The following is an 18,456-nucleotide window of genomic DNA, read 5'->3' on the forward strand; positions in this document are numbered from 1 at the left end:
TTATCTACCAAAGTAGGATCCACGCTAGTGGAAACCTTAGTAGTACAGGGACTCAGTCATCAGGAAGTAACTAAAATATCCAGGGTCATTGCTATCACAGCCCATCATTTCACTTCTCAATTTTTATAGCTATTTGAAGAGCTGTGGGGAGACAGAATGAGTAGAACAGTAGGACCTAGCTTTGTGTCTGCAATTCCTTAAATGGACAGCTCCTAATATCAGCTGTGTTGTGAGAGGGAGATGCTGACTGTTCCTGGACGCCACATAGTGGTCAATTAGTTAGAAAACAGCATTTTGTTGAGGTCTGGGAGCTGCGGCAAGGCAGCCAGAATGCTGATCAAACAAAGCACTGTGGATCAGGAGGCAGTTCAAGGGACTGAGGAGCAGAATAGAAATGTTGTAGTTATAAGGGATTTGATAATTAGGGGGATAGACAGCATCCTCGGCAGTGGTGACCGAGAGTCCCGAAGGGTGTGTTGCCTACCTGGTGCCATGGTAAGGGACATCACAAAGTGGCTGGCAACGAATGAGAAGAACCAATAATTGTGGTCCATGCCAGGACCAACGGCATATGAAATAACAGGGAGGATGTAAATTTAGCTAGGAGCTAAATTAATAACCGGGACCTCGAGGGTACTATTAGCCACGTGCCAATTGACATAGGGACAAACAAACTGAAAGAGAAAATAAAAAGAATGTTGTGTTTAAGACTCCCTTATTACGCCCTGCTGACAAAATAGCAAATTACTCCTCAGCAGAACACATTTTAATTCCCAGTATTTCATGTATTGGAACAAAAGCAAAATACCACAGGATGCTGGAAATCTGAAATAAAAACAGAAAATGCTGGAAACCTGCTGAGTATTTCCAGCATTTTCTGTTTCATGTATTGGAATCCACTTTCTCCCCCTCCCCCCTGCCTTCTCCTTGACGAATAGTGGGGGTAAGCATGCTGCTGCTCAAGGTCTGCCAAAGCCATAGAACATGTTACTAATTGATATACAAAATCAGCTCGGCTCAAAGGGTTGGCTCATCCTTCAATATTTTGTCGTTGCCTGTAGGAAGTCTTCACTTGGGACCTCTCCCAAGTGGCCCAGCTGAGTTCGGGACATCTTGAAAGTTGCCACATTTTTTATATGCCCCATCCTCATTACAAGGTTCCCAGTCATACACAATTGTTGTTAGAAGGTTACTGAGCCTTGGCTACAGACATTTTCAGACTGCACTTTACTCCAGGCTATGGTACTTCAAAAAACATCAAATCCAGTTGAACTAGTTAAGAATCTCATTTGTGACTTTTAGGTCAGGCATAACAGCACTGATCATAATACTGCACATGTACATTGAGAAGCTCTCACCTGCACTGTTCTGACTTAGATTCATGGATCTGTTCCTTACCTGGGAGATACCTTCCTGCCTGCCTCATACACCAGACAGGGACATAATCGGTCACCTCGCCCCATGCTGCTTTGAGGAATGTGTCATTTTTCAGTGGAGGAAAATCTTTGGAGCTGAAATCAATCAAGGATCACTTTATGAAATAAATGTTAACAAAGCAAGGACATGATCAGATGAGTTGCTAATAATGAATAATTAATTTAGTAGATATAAGTTTTCATCAGTGTTAGTAACAAGGTAGATTTTCCATTAAAACTCATTCTCAATCACATTTGCTCTTGGGGTCTCAAACTCTTCATTGTAAAATATTGTGTATTAAATTGCATTTACTATAGTTGGAGGAAATATTATGACATTCAGGTCAGTTTAGTTAGGAAAACCATAGAAATTAGCAGAGAAACATATTCATATGACATTCTTCCATCCACTATTTTAACAGAGGTGCTATCTCATTTAAAAGAAACAGGTAATGCCTCCATTAAAGCATCAGATAGAGCAATGTCATACAAATACATGAAGTGTTCCCGTGCTAATAGCATCAACGGTAATTTCCAGGCTAAAATGTTCTTTCTAGTTATTTATAAACCTGGTGTGTTCAACCTAGGAGACAAACTATCAGAGTAGGAACGAGTATAGTTGGGAGTCTCAAGACTAAAATTAGCATGGATCTGACCTTTAAATTGTACAATGAATTATTAACAAAATCTGATTCTTGCTTTAAGAATTTCCTGGATTAAACCCACAGAGGTAGATTTTCCACAGATTGAGTATGACGATAAACTATAACATCCATTTTTCTTTCACCATTATAACATGCAGCCCCTCCCCAAGGTTCGTATTATCCAAAACAACTTTTCATATAAAAAATATAAACAGTAAGTAGCTCAATGTACGTTGAGTTGCTGTTCCATATTTTAAAAGCCCACTTATAGATACACTAACAATTTTGAGAGATTTGCTGGCAAGTGGAAACAAGCTGGTCGATACTAACCTTCAGTTATAACAAGCTTACTGGGGTTAATGAGATCACAGGATGTCATTATAGGAAATCATTCTACATTGCTAAGCCAAATTGACAATTCTTACATTTCAAAAAGTGGTCACTATAATAATAATTATATATTCATTGTAGATACTCAAAAACTTACCATTTCCTCTCCTCTAGTCTTGTTTTATGCTTCATCCTGATTGGACAGGAGAGGCTTCCTAGCTGCTAATCATGTCACCCTTGGCAGCCATTGCCCCCTCCAACCCCCCAACAGTAGAGCAGTCACCATGTGTTGAATTGTGATTATGAATCAACACCCTACTACTCTGAGGAGAGATTGAGTAGACTAGGCCTATATTCTCTATAGAGTTCAGAAGAATGAGGGGTAATCTCATTGAAACATATAAAATTCTTAAGGGGCTTGACAGGGTAGATGCAGGGAGGTTGTTTCCCCTTGCTGGGGAGTCTAGCACTAGGGGTCACAATCTCAGAATAAGGGGTTGGCCATTTAGGACTGAGATGAGAAATTTATTCACTCAAAGGGTTGTGAATCTTTGGAATTTTCTACCCCAGAGGGCTGTGGAGGCTCAGTCGTTGAGCATATTCAAGACAGAGATCGCTAGATTTTTGGATATTAAGGGAATCAAGGGACATGGGGATAGTGGTGGGAAAGTGGAGATGAGGTAGATCAACCATGACCTTATTGAATGGCGAAGCTGGCTCGAAGGGCCGAATGGCCTATTCCTGCTCCTATTTCTCATGTTCTTATGCTCCACAGAATAGCCTGTTGAAGTTACAGTGTACTACATCTCCCTGTTGCCCACATTTAGTTGAACTTTTAGGACACCATCATCTGTGCAAAATATACACTGACAATTTTCATGTTTCAAAACCAAGGCAATGAAACAATTATATTCAAGGACCCAAATAAATTATGCAGGATTTTAAATAAATCCTAATGTTCTGACTTCGTACTCGCCCATATGCTAGCCATATTATTAAAGCACTTACATATAATTATATAGACAGCAAAGCGAGAATTCATCTGTTGGAAGGGATACACACTAAATATTATTTTAGTCAACTGGTACAGAAATAATGTTTTGAGAGAGTCACAGTTCTCCATTTTGCATTTCTCACAATTACCTTAAGGATTTAGGTGTCAATCTCTGATATTATACAAATTTCCTGATGCTGTTAACTAAATGGTATATACATTTGCAAATGAGGATTTTGAGCCTTTTTAGTTAGGTAATATTAGATTGCTTTATTTAAAAATGTCACAAGTATTAAAGTCAAAAACATCCCAACATAAAATAAATAACTCTCAGTGCAGTAATGTCTTTTCAAAGCTCATTTAGCATTCTTAATTAAAGCATACTTTTAATTTGTTTATGGCATTTCTCCTTTTCCCCCCCTCTATCACTTTCAGGACACCTTCTTTAAATAGAAAATTACATTGTAATTGGTAAACTGTCCTGAAGCTAGGATAAGCAGCAATTTTTTTTATTGCATTAATGTGGATTTTTGTCATGGAGATACAGATTCCATTTCGAGTAGCACCAAGAATATGTTTTGTGCACTTGAAGTGCATCTGAACATTTCTAAGAAGCATCCAGCCTGCAACAAACTGATCTTATCTACCAAGACAGTTAACTGGCATGATGATGATAGAAAAGGAGAACACCCTTTGTTCTAGATAAAAGAGGGTGTTGCAAGTCAACTAAATGCAGAGTCATGATCCTGGGAAGTGGACTGTGGTGGGCAATGACTGGAACGACACCCACCAATGGCTTAAGTTAAGAGTAGAACATGTATAGGCCACAGAACTCCACAGTAATCATCTACAAATTACTTCTAAATAAACTTCCACTAAGACATCATGTGGAAATGTCACCCATCAACAATGCAGCATTTTGCCAGCTGGCTATCAGTAATGCCGCCTCCGACTGCCACAAAAGGTGCAAAACTGAATCAAACCTTCACATAAAATGAAAAGAGATTATAAAAAATAGCTAGGAATGGTTTTGAACATATAATCTGATCCCTGAGTGCAGGTGGCAATGATAAAATAGTTCGACTTTTATTCTTGTATTTTATGATATGAAATGATCTGAACCTCTATTAGGTCAATTCTCTAATCACTCCTTGATATCCATTATCCTTATACTGGAAGATAGTTTGAAATGCATGTCGAATGTTCCTTCAAATGAGAACAGCATGTTTATTGTCTCTGAAAGGCCAGAATATTAACAGTATACTCAAGATCATAACTGGTTGGCAAAATCTGCACTCAAGTTGCATCTTCATGCAAACGCTATGGCCTTTCAATACAGCAACATTATGTATAACACAAAACAATCTGTAAGGATTTTGCCAATACAAGAAATATAAAGTAGGAAGGACTTATGAAACACTGTAAAAGAAACACTGTATTTAAAATCATTGACTAAAATATCTATCAAGGAGGCTTTGAGGGTGTCCTTGAAGCGTTTCCTCTGCCAACCTGGGGCTCTCTTGCCGTGCCGGAGCTCCGAGTTGAGCGCTTGTTTTGGGAGTCTTGTATCGGGCATGCGGACGATGTGACCCGTCCATCGGAGCTGATCGAGCGTGGTCAAAACTTCGATGCTGGGGATATTGGCCTAAGCGAGAACACGGACGTTGGTGCACCTATCCTGCCAATGGATTTGCAGGATAGGCGCACCTTGAAAAAGTGCAACATCCCCACTGACACCTGGGAATCCCTGGCCCAAGACCGCACAAAGTGGAGGAGAAGCATCCGGGAAGGCGCCAGGAGCAAGTGGAAGCCAAGCGCAAACAGCACACGTCAACCCAAGCACCCCACCCACCCGCCCCTTCAACCACCATCTGCCCAACCTGTGACAGACTGTAGGTTCCGCATTGGACTCATCAGTCACCCGAGAACTCATTTTTAATATGGAAACAAGTCATTCTCGGTTCCGAGGGACTGCCTAAGAGGAGAATACATCTATAAAAAAAATTGTGACATTTCCTAGTTTATAAACATTGCCCTACAGATTATAAACATTTATACTGGTAAATCGATTTAAGGCCGCATTTACATAATGCCAGTGTCAAGATAAGGAGTGGGGTCTCATGGTGTCTCAGTTAGGAGCCTGGTTGGGCCACAACTCTGCAATTACGCAACATCTTAGCATCAGTGTGAAGTAAATGTTTCACAGATGCTGGTGTAGTGTAAACACAACCTAAATCTGATTAATTGGGAACAATATTGCCTATATGGTAATCATTACTGTAAAAGAGTTATTTTATTGATGGGAAGTTTATAATATATTGGTTATCGAGTTTATGTTAAATTCGCTGATGTAGGGTTGAGCGAATCGTCACATTTCGATCACGAAAGTAAAGTTAACTAACTAACTAACTCAGGTCTCTCTGGCAGATGCTGCCGAGCGTTTCCAGCACTGTCTGTTGGCATTCCACATTTCCAGCATCCGCAGAATTCTGCTTTTTGCGCAAAATGACTCGTCGTTATTTGAATTAAAACTTTGAAATGAGGATCGTGGCGGTTGATGAGCCCGAGGTTTGCAGCCTGCGTCACTCGCCCTGTGACCCGGGGGCGGCTCCGGCTGGCTCACGGGACCGCTCTCCTAAAGGCTGTACTTACACGGAGCAGTCGCCGTGCGCCATGTCCACGCGTCGCTGTGGCCGTGCGGCTCTCCGCTCCTACTCGGCCTGGGCCGCTCCTCCTCCCCGCTCCGCATACGACACTGCCATGGTAACAGGGCCCGCAGCCCACTTCGAGGGCGGGAGGGGGCGAGCAGGTGACTCCGCCTAGCCAATCAGCGCCGCCCGGCGGTGGGGATCACGTGGCCACTCCCGGCCCGGTGGTACACGTGACCTACCCAGCCGATCAGCGTTGCCCACCGGAGGGGTCACGTGGTCACTCTCCCCCCTCTCTCTCTCTCCCGGAAGGACCCTTCAAGAGGAAGAGGGTGGGCCGCGGCGCGCCTGTGAGTAAGAAACACAGGAAGAAGGGAAGGAGCTAGGGGGGCAAAACAGCTCAAGTGGAAGAGAGACGGATCGTATACGCACACAAAGGGGGAGGGGATTTAAGGCAGGTGGGTGAATATAAATAATGACAATAAGGAAGCAGGGTAGAGAACTGGAGCAGTATTCTGCAAAAGAAATGGGAAAAATGCTGAACAATGTTTGTTTTGCAGAAATGCCAAACTGTGTCAACAGCTGAGGATGTTGATTATTTTGGAGCCTTCTGTGAACACCAAATGTTTTGGAAAGTAATCCTTGTGTTAAATCATACGATCCCTGTTGAGATGAGCTTGAAATTTGGAATGTAAATATTGTAAATTACAGTCTGAAGTGTTTAATGTGGAGCCCTGACCTTTCTTGACTTAAACTGTATACTGTTGTTCGGGTTGCCAGATCTGGTTGGATGTATTCCCGAAGGTTTTATCGCATAACCACCTCCCTCCAACCAGCCCACCCAGTCAGTCTTTTTATCCCATCTCCAGTATTTATTAACTAATAAATTAAAGTAAAACAAAAACTCACTTTTTTAATGTCCCTATGATTTTTCTCCTGGGTTTCTCACAGCAGTGTCCAATAGATTAATCTTTATAACTCCTGGCGATTTCTTGACAATCCTGAAGGGTTGCCAACCCTATGCTGAGTTGTTTCACTGTCTAGTTTGTGTATTATCCAAGGACAACAGTATGTTACAAGGCAGCAACACAGTGAGGGGTTTGATGGCATAAATTGCTGAGTGTGAAACACAAGACTTTTTTTATATTGTCTGAATCCCTCCTTTTCCCATCTCCCAAGATGTGTGATGTCCCTAAAACATGCTGCAGCTCATGTTATGTTGTGAGATATGTTGTAGTTTATGATATATGTTGTAGTTTGTGTGGTGCAATTTGATTTATTTGCAGTGGCACAGCTGAGAATATATTCTGTCTTCAGCAGACCTTTAAAGTTATTTGCGTGTATATACGTACCCTTCTGTGAGAGCATGAACTCTCTTCTGGCACCATTTTCTGCTGTTCACTCCTGCAGCTGGCCTACTGTGTCAGCTGTGGCTCAGCGGGTAGCACACACTCCTCTGAGTCAGAAGGTTGTGGGTTCAAGTCCCACTCCAGGAACTTGAGCTCATTTAAAAAAAGCTAGGCTAACACTCCAGTGCAGTGCTGAGGGAGTGCTGCACTGTCGGAGGTGCCGTCTTTCAGATGAGACGTTAAACCGAAGTCCCGTCTGCTCTCTCAGGTGGACATAAAAGATCCCCTGGCACTATTTCGAAGAGAAGCGGGAGTTATCCCCGGTGTCCTGGCCAATATTTATCCCTCAATCGACATAACCAAACAGATTATCTGGTCATTATCACATTCCTGTTTCTGGGACCTTGCTGTGTGCAAATTGGCTGCCGTGTTTCCCACATTACAACAGCAATTCCACAAAAAAGTACTTAATTGACTGTAAAGTGCTTTGAGATGTCTGGTGGTCATGAATGAAAGTTGCTATATAAATGTAAGTCTTTCTTTTACTAAAAGGCCATTGCCAGTGTTACTTTTGGCTATGAGCTAAGTGTAGGCTCCTTATCTGATTTCATAAATAACTTTTCATACTATCTATGCATGTTTTAAACAGAGTAAGTTATGAAGATTTGTGATATGCCATAGTGGAGTTCTGTAAGACAAGGATGGGGGATGGGGGGGGGGAAGGTAATTAAACCAGAGAGTTGGTGTGCATGTACATAGATCCCTGAAGGCAGCAGGACAGGTAGATGAGGTGGTTAAGAAGGCATATGGGATACTTGCCTTCATTAGCCGAGGCATAGAATATAAGAGCAGGGAGGTTATGATGGAGCTGTACAAAACGCTAGTTAGGCCACAGCTGGAATAATGTGCAGTTCTGGTCGCCACACTATAGGAAGGATGTGATTGCATTGGAGAGGGTGCAGAGAAGATTCACCAGGATGTTACCTGGGTTGGAGCGTTTCAGCTATGAAGAGAGACTGGACAGGCTGGGGTTGTTTTCCTTAGAGCAGAGAAGGCTGAGGGGGGACCTGATTGAGGTGTCCAAAATTATGAGGGGCATAGATAGGGTAGATAGAAAGGAACTTTTCCCCATAGTAGAGGGGTCAATAACCAGGGGGCATAGTTTCAAGGTGAGGGGCAGGAGGTTTAGAGGGGATTTGAGGAAAAACTTTCACCCAGAGGGTGGTTGGAATCTGGAACTCACTGCCTGAAAGGGTGGTAGAGGCAGGAACCCTCACAACATTCAAGAAGCATTTAGATGAGCACTTGAAACGCCATAGCATGCAAGGCTACGGACCAAGTGCTGGAAAATGGGATTAGAATAGATAGGGCTTGATGGCCGGCGTGGACACGATGGACCGAAGGGCCTCTTTCTGTGCTGTATAACTCTGTGACTCTGAGTTGCTCTGAGTGTTAGTAAAAGCAATTTTGCAGGGAGATACTATCCCTAATGCAATTGAAACTAAATTTGTGGTAAGACTACTGTTCACATTAACGATGATGAGTCAACATTTGAAGTGTTTTGTTAATTTTAGACTGCGATGAATCCTGAAAATCCGCACCACATTCTGGGAAGGATCAGGTTTCTGATCGAGTGCATTGATTGCTTCAGGAACAGCAAACCTTTGCCAGAAGCCCTGTGTTATGTCCCGAAAGAGGTCTTGTATAAGTTTTGGAAAGATTCCACCTTCTCCAGTGCACCATTGGGGCGATCTCAGTACATTGTTGCAGTCTGGCAGTTAGCCTCCCAGCCTCAGCGCAAAAAACTCTTTGATATTGAGTTAAAGAGAGGGATCTGCATCAAAGCCACGGGAGAGGAATACTGCAACGGCCATGGTCTCTGGGTGAAGCTGAATCAGGTGAATTTCCTGCCAGCCATTTACTGATTTTTTTTTGTTTTTAAACTGTTATTTCTAATCATTTTAATAGAGGAATCTTGAAGTCATTTTAGGGACTTTTTTTTCTAATATTGTGCATTTCATAGATTAGTTTTACTCAGTTTTGAGATTGTTTCATTGCCAAAGGGCTTTAGGTTAATAGCAGTGCGCTAGACTTCATTTGATACATTGAGCAATAGACCAGTGAGTGAGGACAAAATAGTTCTATTGTCTCTTGCCTCACTAAGCTGTCTCAGACACGGCAGGATTTTGGGGAAGCATAATGGTGGTAGCACCATCTTTCGCTGAGAACGTTTTCCGTAGCACTACAAGTCATTTCAAAAATGAATTGTATACAATATAAGCAATATGTAATATAATCATTGTACTTCTAGTATTAAAATTACAGCACAGTTATGTACTTCTGTAAAGAACCACATGATGGCAACAAGTCTTTTAACCAGTGTATTTGTGGAATAGACTAAGATGTTATACAGTCAAGTACCAAGGTTATAGAACTGTAGGTACAGCACATTTTAAGTGCATGGTAAAGATTTGCTTATTTTGTATCCTTATTTGACCAAATTGGCTTTTGTCAACTGTCCCTGTAGTCTCTTACAGATGGCCAGTTAGTAGTGAATTATGTTCAGTTTTGTGCTATGGGCTGGCACAAATTTACTTCAGACCATTAGAGTTGGCAGAGAGATTTTTTTTACCAGTTATAGTGGGTGCATTTGAACCCGGATGCCAAAAGTAAAAAAAAAAGTTAGTGTTGTAACTACTTACGCTACCCAATCTCACATAATCAGAATTTTGCTTTGCTTTTGCTTTGAGATGAGGGGTGAATTATCTGTTTGAATGATAACTGACTGTCTCAGTGATGCTTTAGGAACAAGTACAAGAGTACAACAGCAATTGTCAGAGTACAGAAGGCTGGATTCTTCTGTGTAAGCAGCCTGAAGGTGGTGAGCGACTTGTGCCGGTGGAAACGCCTGAAAGGCTTCAGAAGCAGCAGCAGCTTTTTGGCTATGACTACAGACCATGTACCAGGTAGATTAAAATGTTATCCTGCGATATTAGATTAATGTAACTAACCACAAATACTGTGTCTGTGTAGTTTATATGTTCTATAGATATGTAGCAACAACAACTTGCATTTATAAAGCACCTTTACCATAGAGAATGCTAAATCGCTTAATTCTATGACACCCATTTAGAGAGCATTTCACAATTTGTCTTATAGACAGTTAAATATTATACTCTAATAATTCCTTTCTCCTTCCCCGCCTAGTTTTCCTACATCTTACAACATCTCCTGATTTATATATAAAATAAGTTTTCAGTATGTTTAGGGATGGGAGATCAGCAAAAGGCCATTCTCGTCTTGCAAAAACTGACGATGATTGATTGATCCTTGGATAACCAGTGCATTAATGACCTCCAGTGGCAGAAAATGGTTACTACAGCTGCCTGGCCTTGCATCCATAAGCATAGCTCAAAATCTCAGGGTACTGTCCCTCTCCCTTTTCAAAACCGCCATCATCACCCCTACAGAAGTAAACCACCCTCACTCCCTCTTCTTGCAAAGTACAAGTATACAGTATACAAGGACAGAGGGCTTAAGGGTGGTTTTTTTGGGGGGGAGGGGTTGCGGTGATGATGGCAGGTTTAAAAGGGGGCAGGACAGTACCAGAGACGAGCGAACAGTTTACAATATCAGCCAGCAAGCATGGGGGCCAGGAACCGAAGTTGGGTGGTCAGCAGTTTAGTGGGAATAGGGTTGAGAGAACAGGAAGTCTCATGGACATGATGAGCTTGGAGAGGTCATGAGGGGAGATAGGAGAGAAACTAGAGCAAGATGCGAGTTGAGGGAACGGGCGGGGGGGGATCCTTGGGTGAAGTTTGACTCGGAGGGCTCGGGGAAAGGAGCAATGCGGCAGAGTCCGCCAAATGGATGGTCTCAATCTTCGTGACAAAGAAGTTAATGAGCTCCTCGCACTTGTTGGAGGTGAGGGTGGAAGGGCCAGTTTACATACTCGATGTTTAAGTATTGCTAATCATCATTTTGAAGTTAATTATTGGTGCATGACTTATCTTCTCCTTTGATAATTTGGCAAGAGAGTTACTTTATTCATTCAGTAGCTTGTGGGTATCCTATTTGGAAGTTGGTATGGTAAATTCAAATTCAATCCATCATTCACTCGTAGACATAAGCTGGGCAGTAAACCCCTAATGGTTCCTTAGCGGAGAGCTAAGGTGAAGGGGTTAAAGATTCATCTGGTCCCTTGACATATATTTGTTGGGATAACAAAACCCCAGCATTCTTCCAAGTTGTACTTCTGATTTTTAGAGGCATCCTTCTACATATACCAGACCAGGAACTCCTACACCTTTTACAAGAACTACTACTAAACTAAGGACTCAGGTCTTTAGTGTCAAGAACGCCAGCTTATACATCCTTAATTTTAAAAGAAACCTCCTCAGATTCTATTAACTAACCTGAGTGACGCATGTTAGAGGAGTTCAGCCTTTTTGGTGTCAATCACTTACAGACCATGTTAGTACCCCTGATGACCTCTAATCAATAAAACCCTGGCACCTAGACATGCAAGGTCGCTCGTTTACTCCTTAGCTTCTCCGGTCTTTGCTCCAAAAGGGTGTCTTGAGTCCTGATAAGGCAGGACATTTTTATATTCCCCCATACGGAGCTGTCACCAGGTCTGTAGTCTCGATGGCTTACCTTCTATCCGAGTAAGAAATGTTTTGTTTGTTTATAAGATTTCATGGTTTAATTAGCCTTAGCGCTTTCCTTTTCCAGCCTTCAGTCTGACTACTGACTCCATTTTGAGGACACATTTAAGGCATTAGGCTATTTCTTCTATGAATACAAGCTAATATTGTGAAATTCTGAAAGAAAATCATCTTACAATTCTAATGCAAAATGAGTGGAGATTTAAAAGCTAAATAAGCGCCTTGGGGCATTTTAATACATTAAAGGCACTATATAAATGCAAGTTGTTGTTTGAATGTATGCTGTTGAAATTGGCTGATGTAGCACTGTAATCTGCTTCTCTTTCTTCCCCACCCCACCCCCTCTACATCCAGTGTACTTCACAATAATGTACTGGACTCTCCAGTTGTGCTGTATTAAAATTGCTGATGATGTGCTGAGGGGACTAAAGGCCAGTGTTTATGAATGTCCATGAAGGAAGTTCAAGACTTTCAATTTGCATAAATAATTGTTTTTACCAATTTAATAACAAAATTGGATCTAATGGCAACAATGAATGTGAAAGCTTGTACTTTTTTTAAACGAAGCTCCACCTAAAATGATTGCTCATGTAGTTTTAAACCTGTCTAACCCATGGTGCAATGACTACTTCTTCATTATCACCTGCACTAAATGTTTTAAGACAGCTATCCTGAATAGAGATTTTTGTTTTCTCCTTTTTAGATGGGAGCAGGTGGTTGATGCACAATATTCGTTATATCTGGGTGCAAAACCCAAGGTGGCTGACAGGGATGATGCTGCAGTGCAAAAGCTCAGGTGGGAATGTAGTTTGTGTTTGTTTGTGTCATACTGAGTAGCATTTTTTTGGGAATGTTACTGTGACGTAATGTGGTGGAATGAAGATTTGAACCATGAGACCCATGTGCTAAATTTCAATATCACCGACAGGGAAGGCGGGAAGTCGGAGTATTCTGACCACTTGGTGCACCTGTTAATGGCTGTGGGGACCTAATGATAGCGAGGACAAAATATCACTTTAGGAAAAAAAAGAGCCTCATTTAATAATGCAAATTTACAAAGCGCAAACTTAGCCACCTCCAGTGCAGTTGAATATGACTGCATACAGGATTGCTTGTGACCTAACACCATGCCGTAGCCACAGAGCTCATCTGATGGTCATCATTTAGCACTGCTAGACATCACACACCTTTCTCAAATGAGGCAGGCTGGAGGAGATAGTCCAAAAACTCCTCCAAGTGTTGCAGTTTTGCCAGACTCATTGGAGGCCAAATGGTTGATGACCATAGAAAAAGGAGGATTTGGTTCTACGACCAGAAGCCATCTAATAAAATAGTTCTTTAGTTTGTTTGAAAGTTACCTCATAATCTTTTCTCCCCCCCCCCCCCCCCCCCTTTCCCTCATTTCTCTTATAATGCCACACACCATCTCAGACTAAAAGGGTGGGCCGACTTCCATGTCTCTGCCAGTCTCACTAGAAGGCTCATGAGAGCAGCTCAGGGTGTTTCATCCTTTGATTTCATTCTTCCCCTTCCTGCAAGTGGCTGGCATCTTGCTGCCTGTCTACAACTGCACTGATGAGATTGGGTGTGCACCGTGTGGAGCACCCCTGTATAGAAGCTCCTCTACACGGATATTGTGCTTTGTTTGTGTAGAAAGGTCTTGTAGTAAAAGAATAGATCACCCTGAAGTTTAAATTGTATTATTGGTTGCAGGTATGTTCCTCCCACCTGGACATTTGAGTGTGATGAAGACTTGGTGCATTACTTCTATGACCGCATAGGGAAGGAGGATGAGAACTTGGGTAGTGTCAAACACCTAGTAGACAGCATAGATGCTTCTTCTTTCTCGGTAAGTTAATCTCCGAGTAGCATAGTCTGGCACCAATAGAAATGAGCTTTTCCTGCACTGCTTTACTCGAGAGGACTTTTTAAAAAGACTGCTCTGCCTTATTGTTTCCCCAATAAATTATTTATCTTGATAAACCTGGATCATTCATTTTTCCAGACACTTAAAATCAACTTAAGTATTCCAATGCAGGAAATTTTACGGCTATAATCTATTCTCAAGGTTCAGATGCCTATGCAAATCCTTTAACTTAGAATACTGCCTAGTGATTGCGCACATATATTTTTTTCTGTATGCAATTTTCTTTGCCATAAAAAATGTTGTTTACTTACCCAGAAATAGCCATAAACGATGAACAGTATAAACAGTAGTGCCTATCTGCTGTCAGTCCTTTTAGATGGAGGGGTGAGAAGGTGTAAATACCCAAAATAGCAGCATGGTGCAAGAGTGATTCCACTTTTTAGTTAAACAATGAGCGTGTGTAATGTATAAGGGAATTGTGGTTAGGCTGGACAATCCGAGGACCAGGCAGAGGGGTAGACTATCGCATACAGTTTGGTAAACTGACCTGCTATTTTATCAAACCTTCAAAGTTGTTCCTTTGAAGAAACTGTTGTTTTTATGCTTAGAAAGTGCTTTGTGAAGCACAGTGTAGCCTGTCTCTGACAGCATCCATCACAAAATGTGAAAAGATGATCAAGTCACAATATAGAAATGTCTGAAATATGAATTAAGTTTAAAACACAGCATATTTCATGAATTGAAGGCAGTGATTTTGAGCGAGTAGACAACTAGTAACTTAAAGTTTGAATATGTTTTGACTAGATGAAAGCACCTCATCCATGTTAGCTAATTATTAATAGTTTTTTCATCCAACAATTTTATACCTAACAGGATGAAGCCAATGTGTGGTGTTTGACTGATGGAGACAATGACACATTCTGGGAGAGTGAGGGCAATCAGGGCCATCACTGGATTCGATTGTACATGAAGAAAGGCACCATTATAAAGTAAGAACATTCAAATGATAAATTGAACTCTTGACACTATATATTGAAATGTTTCATATTACCCATTTCAGGACTAATGTGGTCTGATGTGCAACAGGTCAGGTAAGTAAACATGCATCATTTCTAATAGAAGAGTGTTTAAATCTTGGGTTCATTACAATTCTATAGATTAAAACAATGAATAAATGTAATTAAAACAATGAATAAATGTAACTAACTACTAGAAGATTTGCAAGTAACTTTCTTTCTGATGTTTTTATTCTTTTTCTCTTTTTCCCTCTTTCTCTCTCCTCTCTTTTCTCTTTTTCTGTAATCTCTCTTTACTCTCCTCTTTTTATGTAGGATTACATAGAATACACAGCATGGAAACAGGCCATTTAGCCCAACCAGTCTGACGTAATAAAACTCACTACGCACTTGGTTCGAGTATAAAGCAAGGCTTTAATCAACTTGTTTCAAAACATGGAGGTCTAGTTATTTTTCACTAGTTCCTGTTTACAAAATGTCCTGGGCAAGCTGGGCCCACGCCCGAGTATTTATACTCCTTGGACGGTGCCACCAGCTGGCTGTCCAGTGTTATTTCATGAGTCTTTCTTCACAGATCATAAGATTCATAACACAGTCCATACCAGGATTTATGCTCCATTCGAGCCTCCTATCCTTCCTCATCTGACAATCAGTATAACCCTCTATTTCCTTCTCCCTCATATGCTTATCTAGTTTCCCCTTAAATGCATCGATACTATTCGTCGCAACCACTCCCTGTGGTAGCGAGTTCCACATTCACACCACTCTCTGGGTAAAGAAGTTTCTTCTGAATTCCCTATTTGATTTCTTGGTGACTATCTTATATTGATGGCCTCTAGTTTTGCACTTCCCCACAAATGGAAACACTTTCTATGTGTCTACCCTATCAAACCCTTTCATAATTTTAAAGACCTCTATTAGGTTACCCCTCAGCCATCTTTTTTCGAGATGCAGGCTGTTAATCTTTTCCTGACAGACTTAACCTCGCAGGTCTGGTGCCATCCTTGTACAGGAAACTCTCGATTTACCGGCACCTAAATAACCGGAAATCTCTGTTAACCGGCAAAATTCAGGAGTAAGTTCAGATAAGTTTTACTTCATATTAGTGGCCGTTCCTGGATCTGTGGCTGTGTAATCGGGGTTCCTGCACTTGTTGCTATGGACGCTTGGTCTGTGGCTGGGCTTCTTGCACCTGTTGCTAAGCAACAGGGAAGCCTGGATTTGTTGCTGTGTATGGCGCTCTCGTACCTTTTAACTATACCTCTCTGTAATCCGGACTTTTTGATAAACCGGCACCACGCCGGTCCCGTCGGTGCCGGATAAAAAAGAGTTTCCTGTAAATCTTTTTCGTACCCTCTCCAGTGCCTCAATATCCTTTTTATAATATGGCGACCAGAATTGTACACAGTACTCCAAGTGTGGTCTAACCGAGGTTCGATACAAGTTTAGCATAATTCTACTTTTCAATTCTATCCCTCTAGAAATAAATCCTAGACCTTGCTTTGCTTTTGTTACGGCCTTAATCACCTGCGTCGCATATTTTAGTGATTTGTCTATTTGTGCTCTCAGATCCTTTTGCTCCTCTACCCCATTTAGATTCTTTTCCAAATAATATGTGACCTCCTTACCAAAATGTACTACCTCACCCATATCTATGTTGAAAATCATTTGGCAATTATATGCCCATTCTGCAAGTTTATTAATGGCCTGGATTTTGCGGTGGTAATGACGGTGAAACTGTCAGTGTTTGTCGTCATTACCCATCTGAAACTGACACACAAATCCTGAAGTAGCAGTCAGTCATTCCCGGCTCCGCCACCAGCTGCGCTGTGGAGCTCCCTATAGCCGGCAATCAGTTGAACTGATGAAAACTTAAGCTTTTCCGATTTAATATCGCTGTTAAGCACCCCATAAAAAGTTAAGCCTTGTTGGAGTAGGTGTAACTGGGGTTTTAACGCCGTTTCAACTGCTGAACAACAGTTCTGGCCCTGAAAAACAAATTTTATATTTGTGGAATGTCAAGTTTCTCCATTATGATAAAGATTACTATGATTTTTAAAATAACTTTTTTTTAAGTTTGTTTAATATTCAGCTTCTACCTTAACCCCATGTGTATGTTCCAATCTTTTGCTCTGTTTATTAAAAAAAAAAAAAAAAAAATTTAAGAAGTGAAATGATAATCAGTGCTTGTTATTTCCTGGTTTGCTGCCTGAGAATTCTTCAATGTTATTGGCTGCTTAGACAGCTTGAGGACATCACTGCTGCTCTATGCTTAGGATCCCCTTTTAACAGTGCTGCAATCAAATTAACGTCGAGAAAGCTAAAGTTTTCGCCACAGAGATCATGAGATCTTTGTGGGGCGCTTTCTCTGAGGTCAGTGGCAACCGCTGTCGCTTCACCACTGACCGCAAATTCCAGGCCATTGTCTACTTGTAATTTGTTGCAGTCCTCCTCAATGTTGACTATCCCTCCCAATTTAATGTGTTTTTGATTCTAAAGTCTAAATCGTTAATATAAATCCTGAACAACAGTGGTCCCAGCACTGATCCTTGTGGGACGCCACGTCTCACCTTCTGGCACGGTGAATAGCTACCCTTTACCCCTACTCTCTGCTTTCTGCCTTGAAGCCAGCTAGCTATCCATTCTGCTACTTGTCCCCTGACTCCACATGCTCTGACCTTATTCATTAGTCTATTATATGGTACCTTCACTCTCCCTTTTCCTTCGATCTTTTTTTTCTTTGCTTTTTCTCGCTTTTTTACTTTTCCTTCGCTCTTTTTTCTCTCATTGCTCTTTTTTCCTTTTTCTCTTTTTTTACCCTCTTTGAATGTATTGGCATCTTGCTGAAATACATTTCCATGAGCATCAAGTAGATGCCTATCCAAGTGGTCTTTATTGATTTCTGAATCTTGACTCTGAATTTCAGCAGGCTGTTGAACAATGAATGAGATCACGGCCAAAACTACTTCTCACCACTCGCTGATTTGCAGCAGTGGTTGCTGTATTGTGATCAGGAGTTTGGACCCTGGCTGGGTTTTCCCCCCTCCCCCCTCCAAACTCAGACACTGGAACCAATTCTAGTACTCCTACCATCTGAGTTTAACTACCTTAGCACGGTTTCCAATTTTTCTTCTCCTATGGGGAAAATACCCAACTCTATGAGCACAGATATCTGTAGGAGAGGAGGTACAAGTTTAGAGATCTTGCTCTATGTGGCCTATACCTTTATACGATGTCAGCACTGACGGATAGAAGTAGAAATGTCACATAGGTAGCATAAACTTTCCCACACTTGTACTAATAACTGAAGCATGACTATGACTTGTGGAATTTGAAGAATGTTACGAGCCTATTACATTTACACTAACTTTCCAGGCTCAATAGCTTTATTAGAAAAGAGTTTTAAAAACGAGTAGTTTTATAAAACTTGAAGGGGTTTTTGTACTAATAGAGAGAATGTAGGGCAACACGGTGTATTCCAGCTCGAACGCTTTTCACTACCGAGTGATAGGAAATGGGCTTGCAT

At 41.4% G+C, this 18,456-nt stretch overlaps 2 protein-coding genes across 5 annotated transcripts in view; one reads left to right on the plus strand and one right to left on the minus strand.

Annotated features, from left to right (window-relative positions):
- urod (uroporphyrinogen decarboxylase) overlaps positions 1–6,278 on the minus strand; it is a 46,624-nt gene extending 40,346 nt beyond the window's left edge. Inside the window, exons 1-2 of one of the 2 annotated variants that reach the window (XM_085983124.1) lie at positions 6,036–6,278; positions 1,399–1,511 (exon numbers count right to left, since the gene is read on the minus strand). In XM_085983124.1, the coding sequence (XP_085839250.1) occupies positions 1,399–1,511; positions 6,036–6,058 (136 nt within the window). In that variant the 5' untranslated portion in view covers positions 6,059–6,278. Of the gene's footprint in view, positions 1–1,398; positions 1,512–5,793; positions 5,921–6,035 lie in introns of those variants that run through there. The other variant, XM_085983123.1, reaches the window with a different exon arrangement.
- An 80-nt stretch (positions 6,279–6,358) lies between these two features.
- The window catches only part of hectd3 (HECT domain containing 3), a 57,637-nt gene continuing 45,539 nt past the window's right edge, over positions 6,359–18,456 (plus strand). For 2 of the 3 annotated variants that reach the window (XR_015077707.1, XM_085983120.1), the window contains exons 1-6: positions 6,375–6,489; positions 8,955–9,278; positions 10,186–10,346; positions 12,751–12,843; positions 13,761–13,896; positions 14,788–14,903. Coding sequence is in view for 2 of the 3 variants with exons in the window: in XM_085983120.1 (XP_085839246.1) it covers positions 8,961–9,278; positions 10,186–10,346; positions 12,751–12,843; positions 13,761–13,896; positions 14,788–14,903 (824 nt within the window). In the remaining variant the exon portion in view is untranslated. Of the gene's footprint in view, positions 6,490–8,954; positions 9,279–10,185; positions 10,347–12,750; positions 12,844–13,760; positions 13,897–14,787; positions 14,904–18,456 lie in introns of all 3 variants that reach the window. The other variant, XM_085983121.1, reaches the window with a different exon arrangement.

The sequence above is a fragment of the Somniosus microcephalus genome, chromosome 3 (assembly GCF_052327205.1).
Source record: "Somniosus microcephalus isolate GS21.2 chromosome 3, FLI_Smic_1.0, whole genome shotgun sequence".
NCBI lineage: Eukaryota > Metazoa > Chordata > Chondrichthyes > Squaliformes > Somniosidae > Somniosus > Somniosus microcephalus.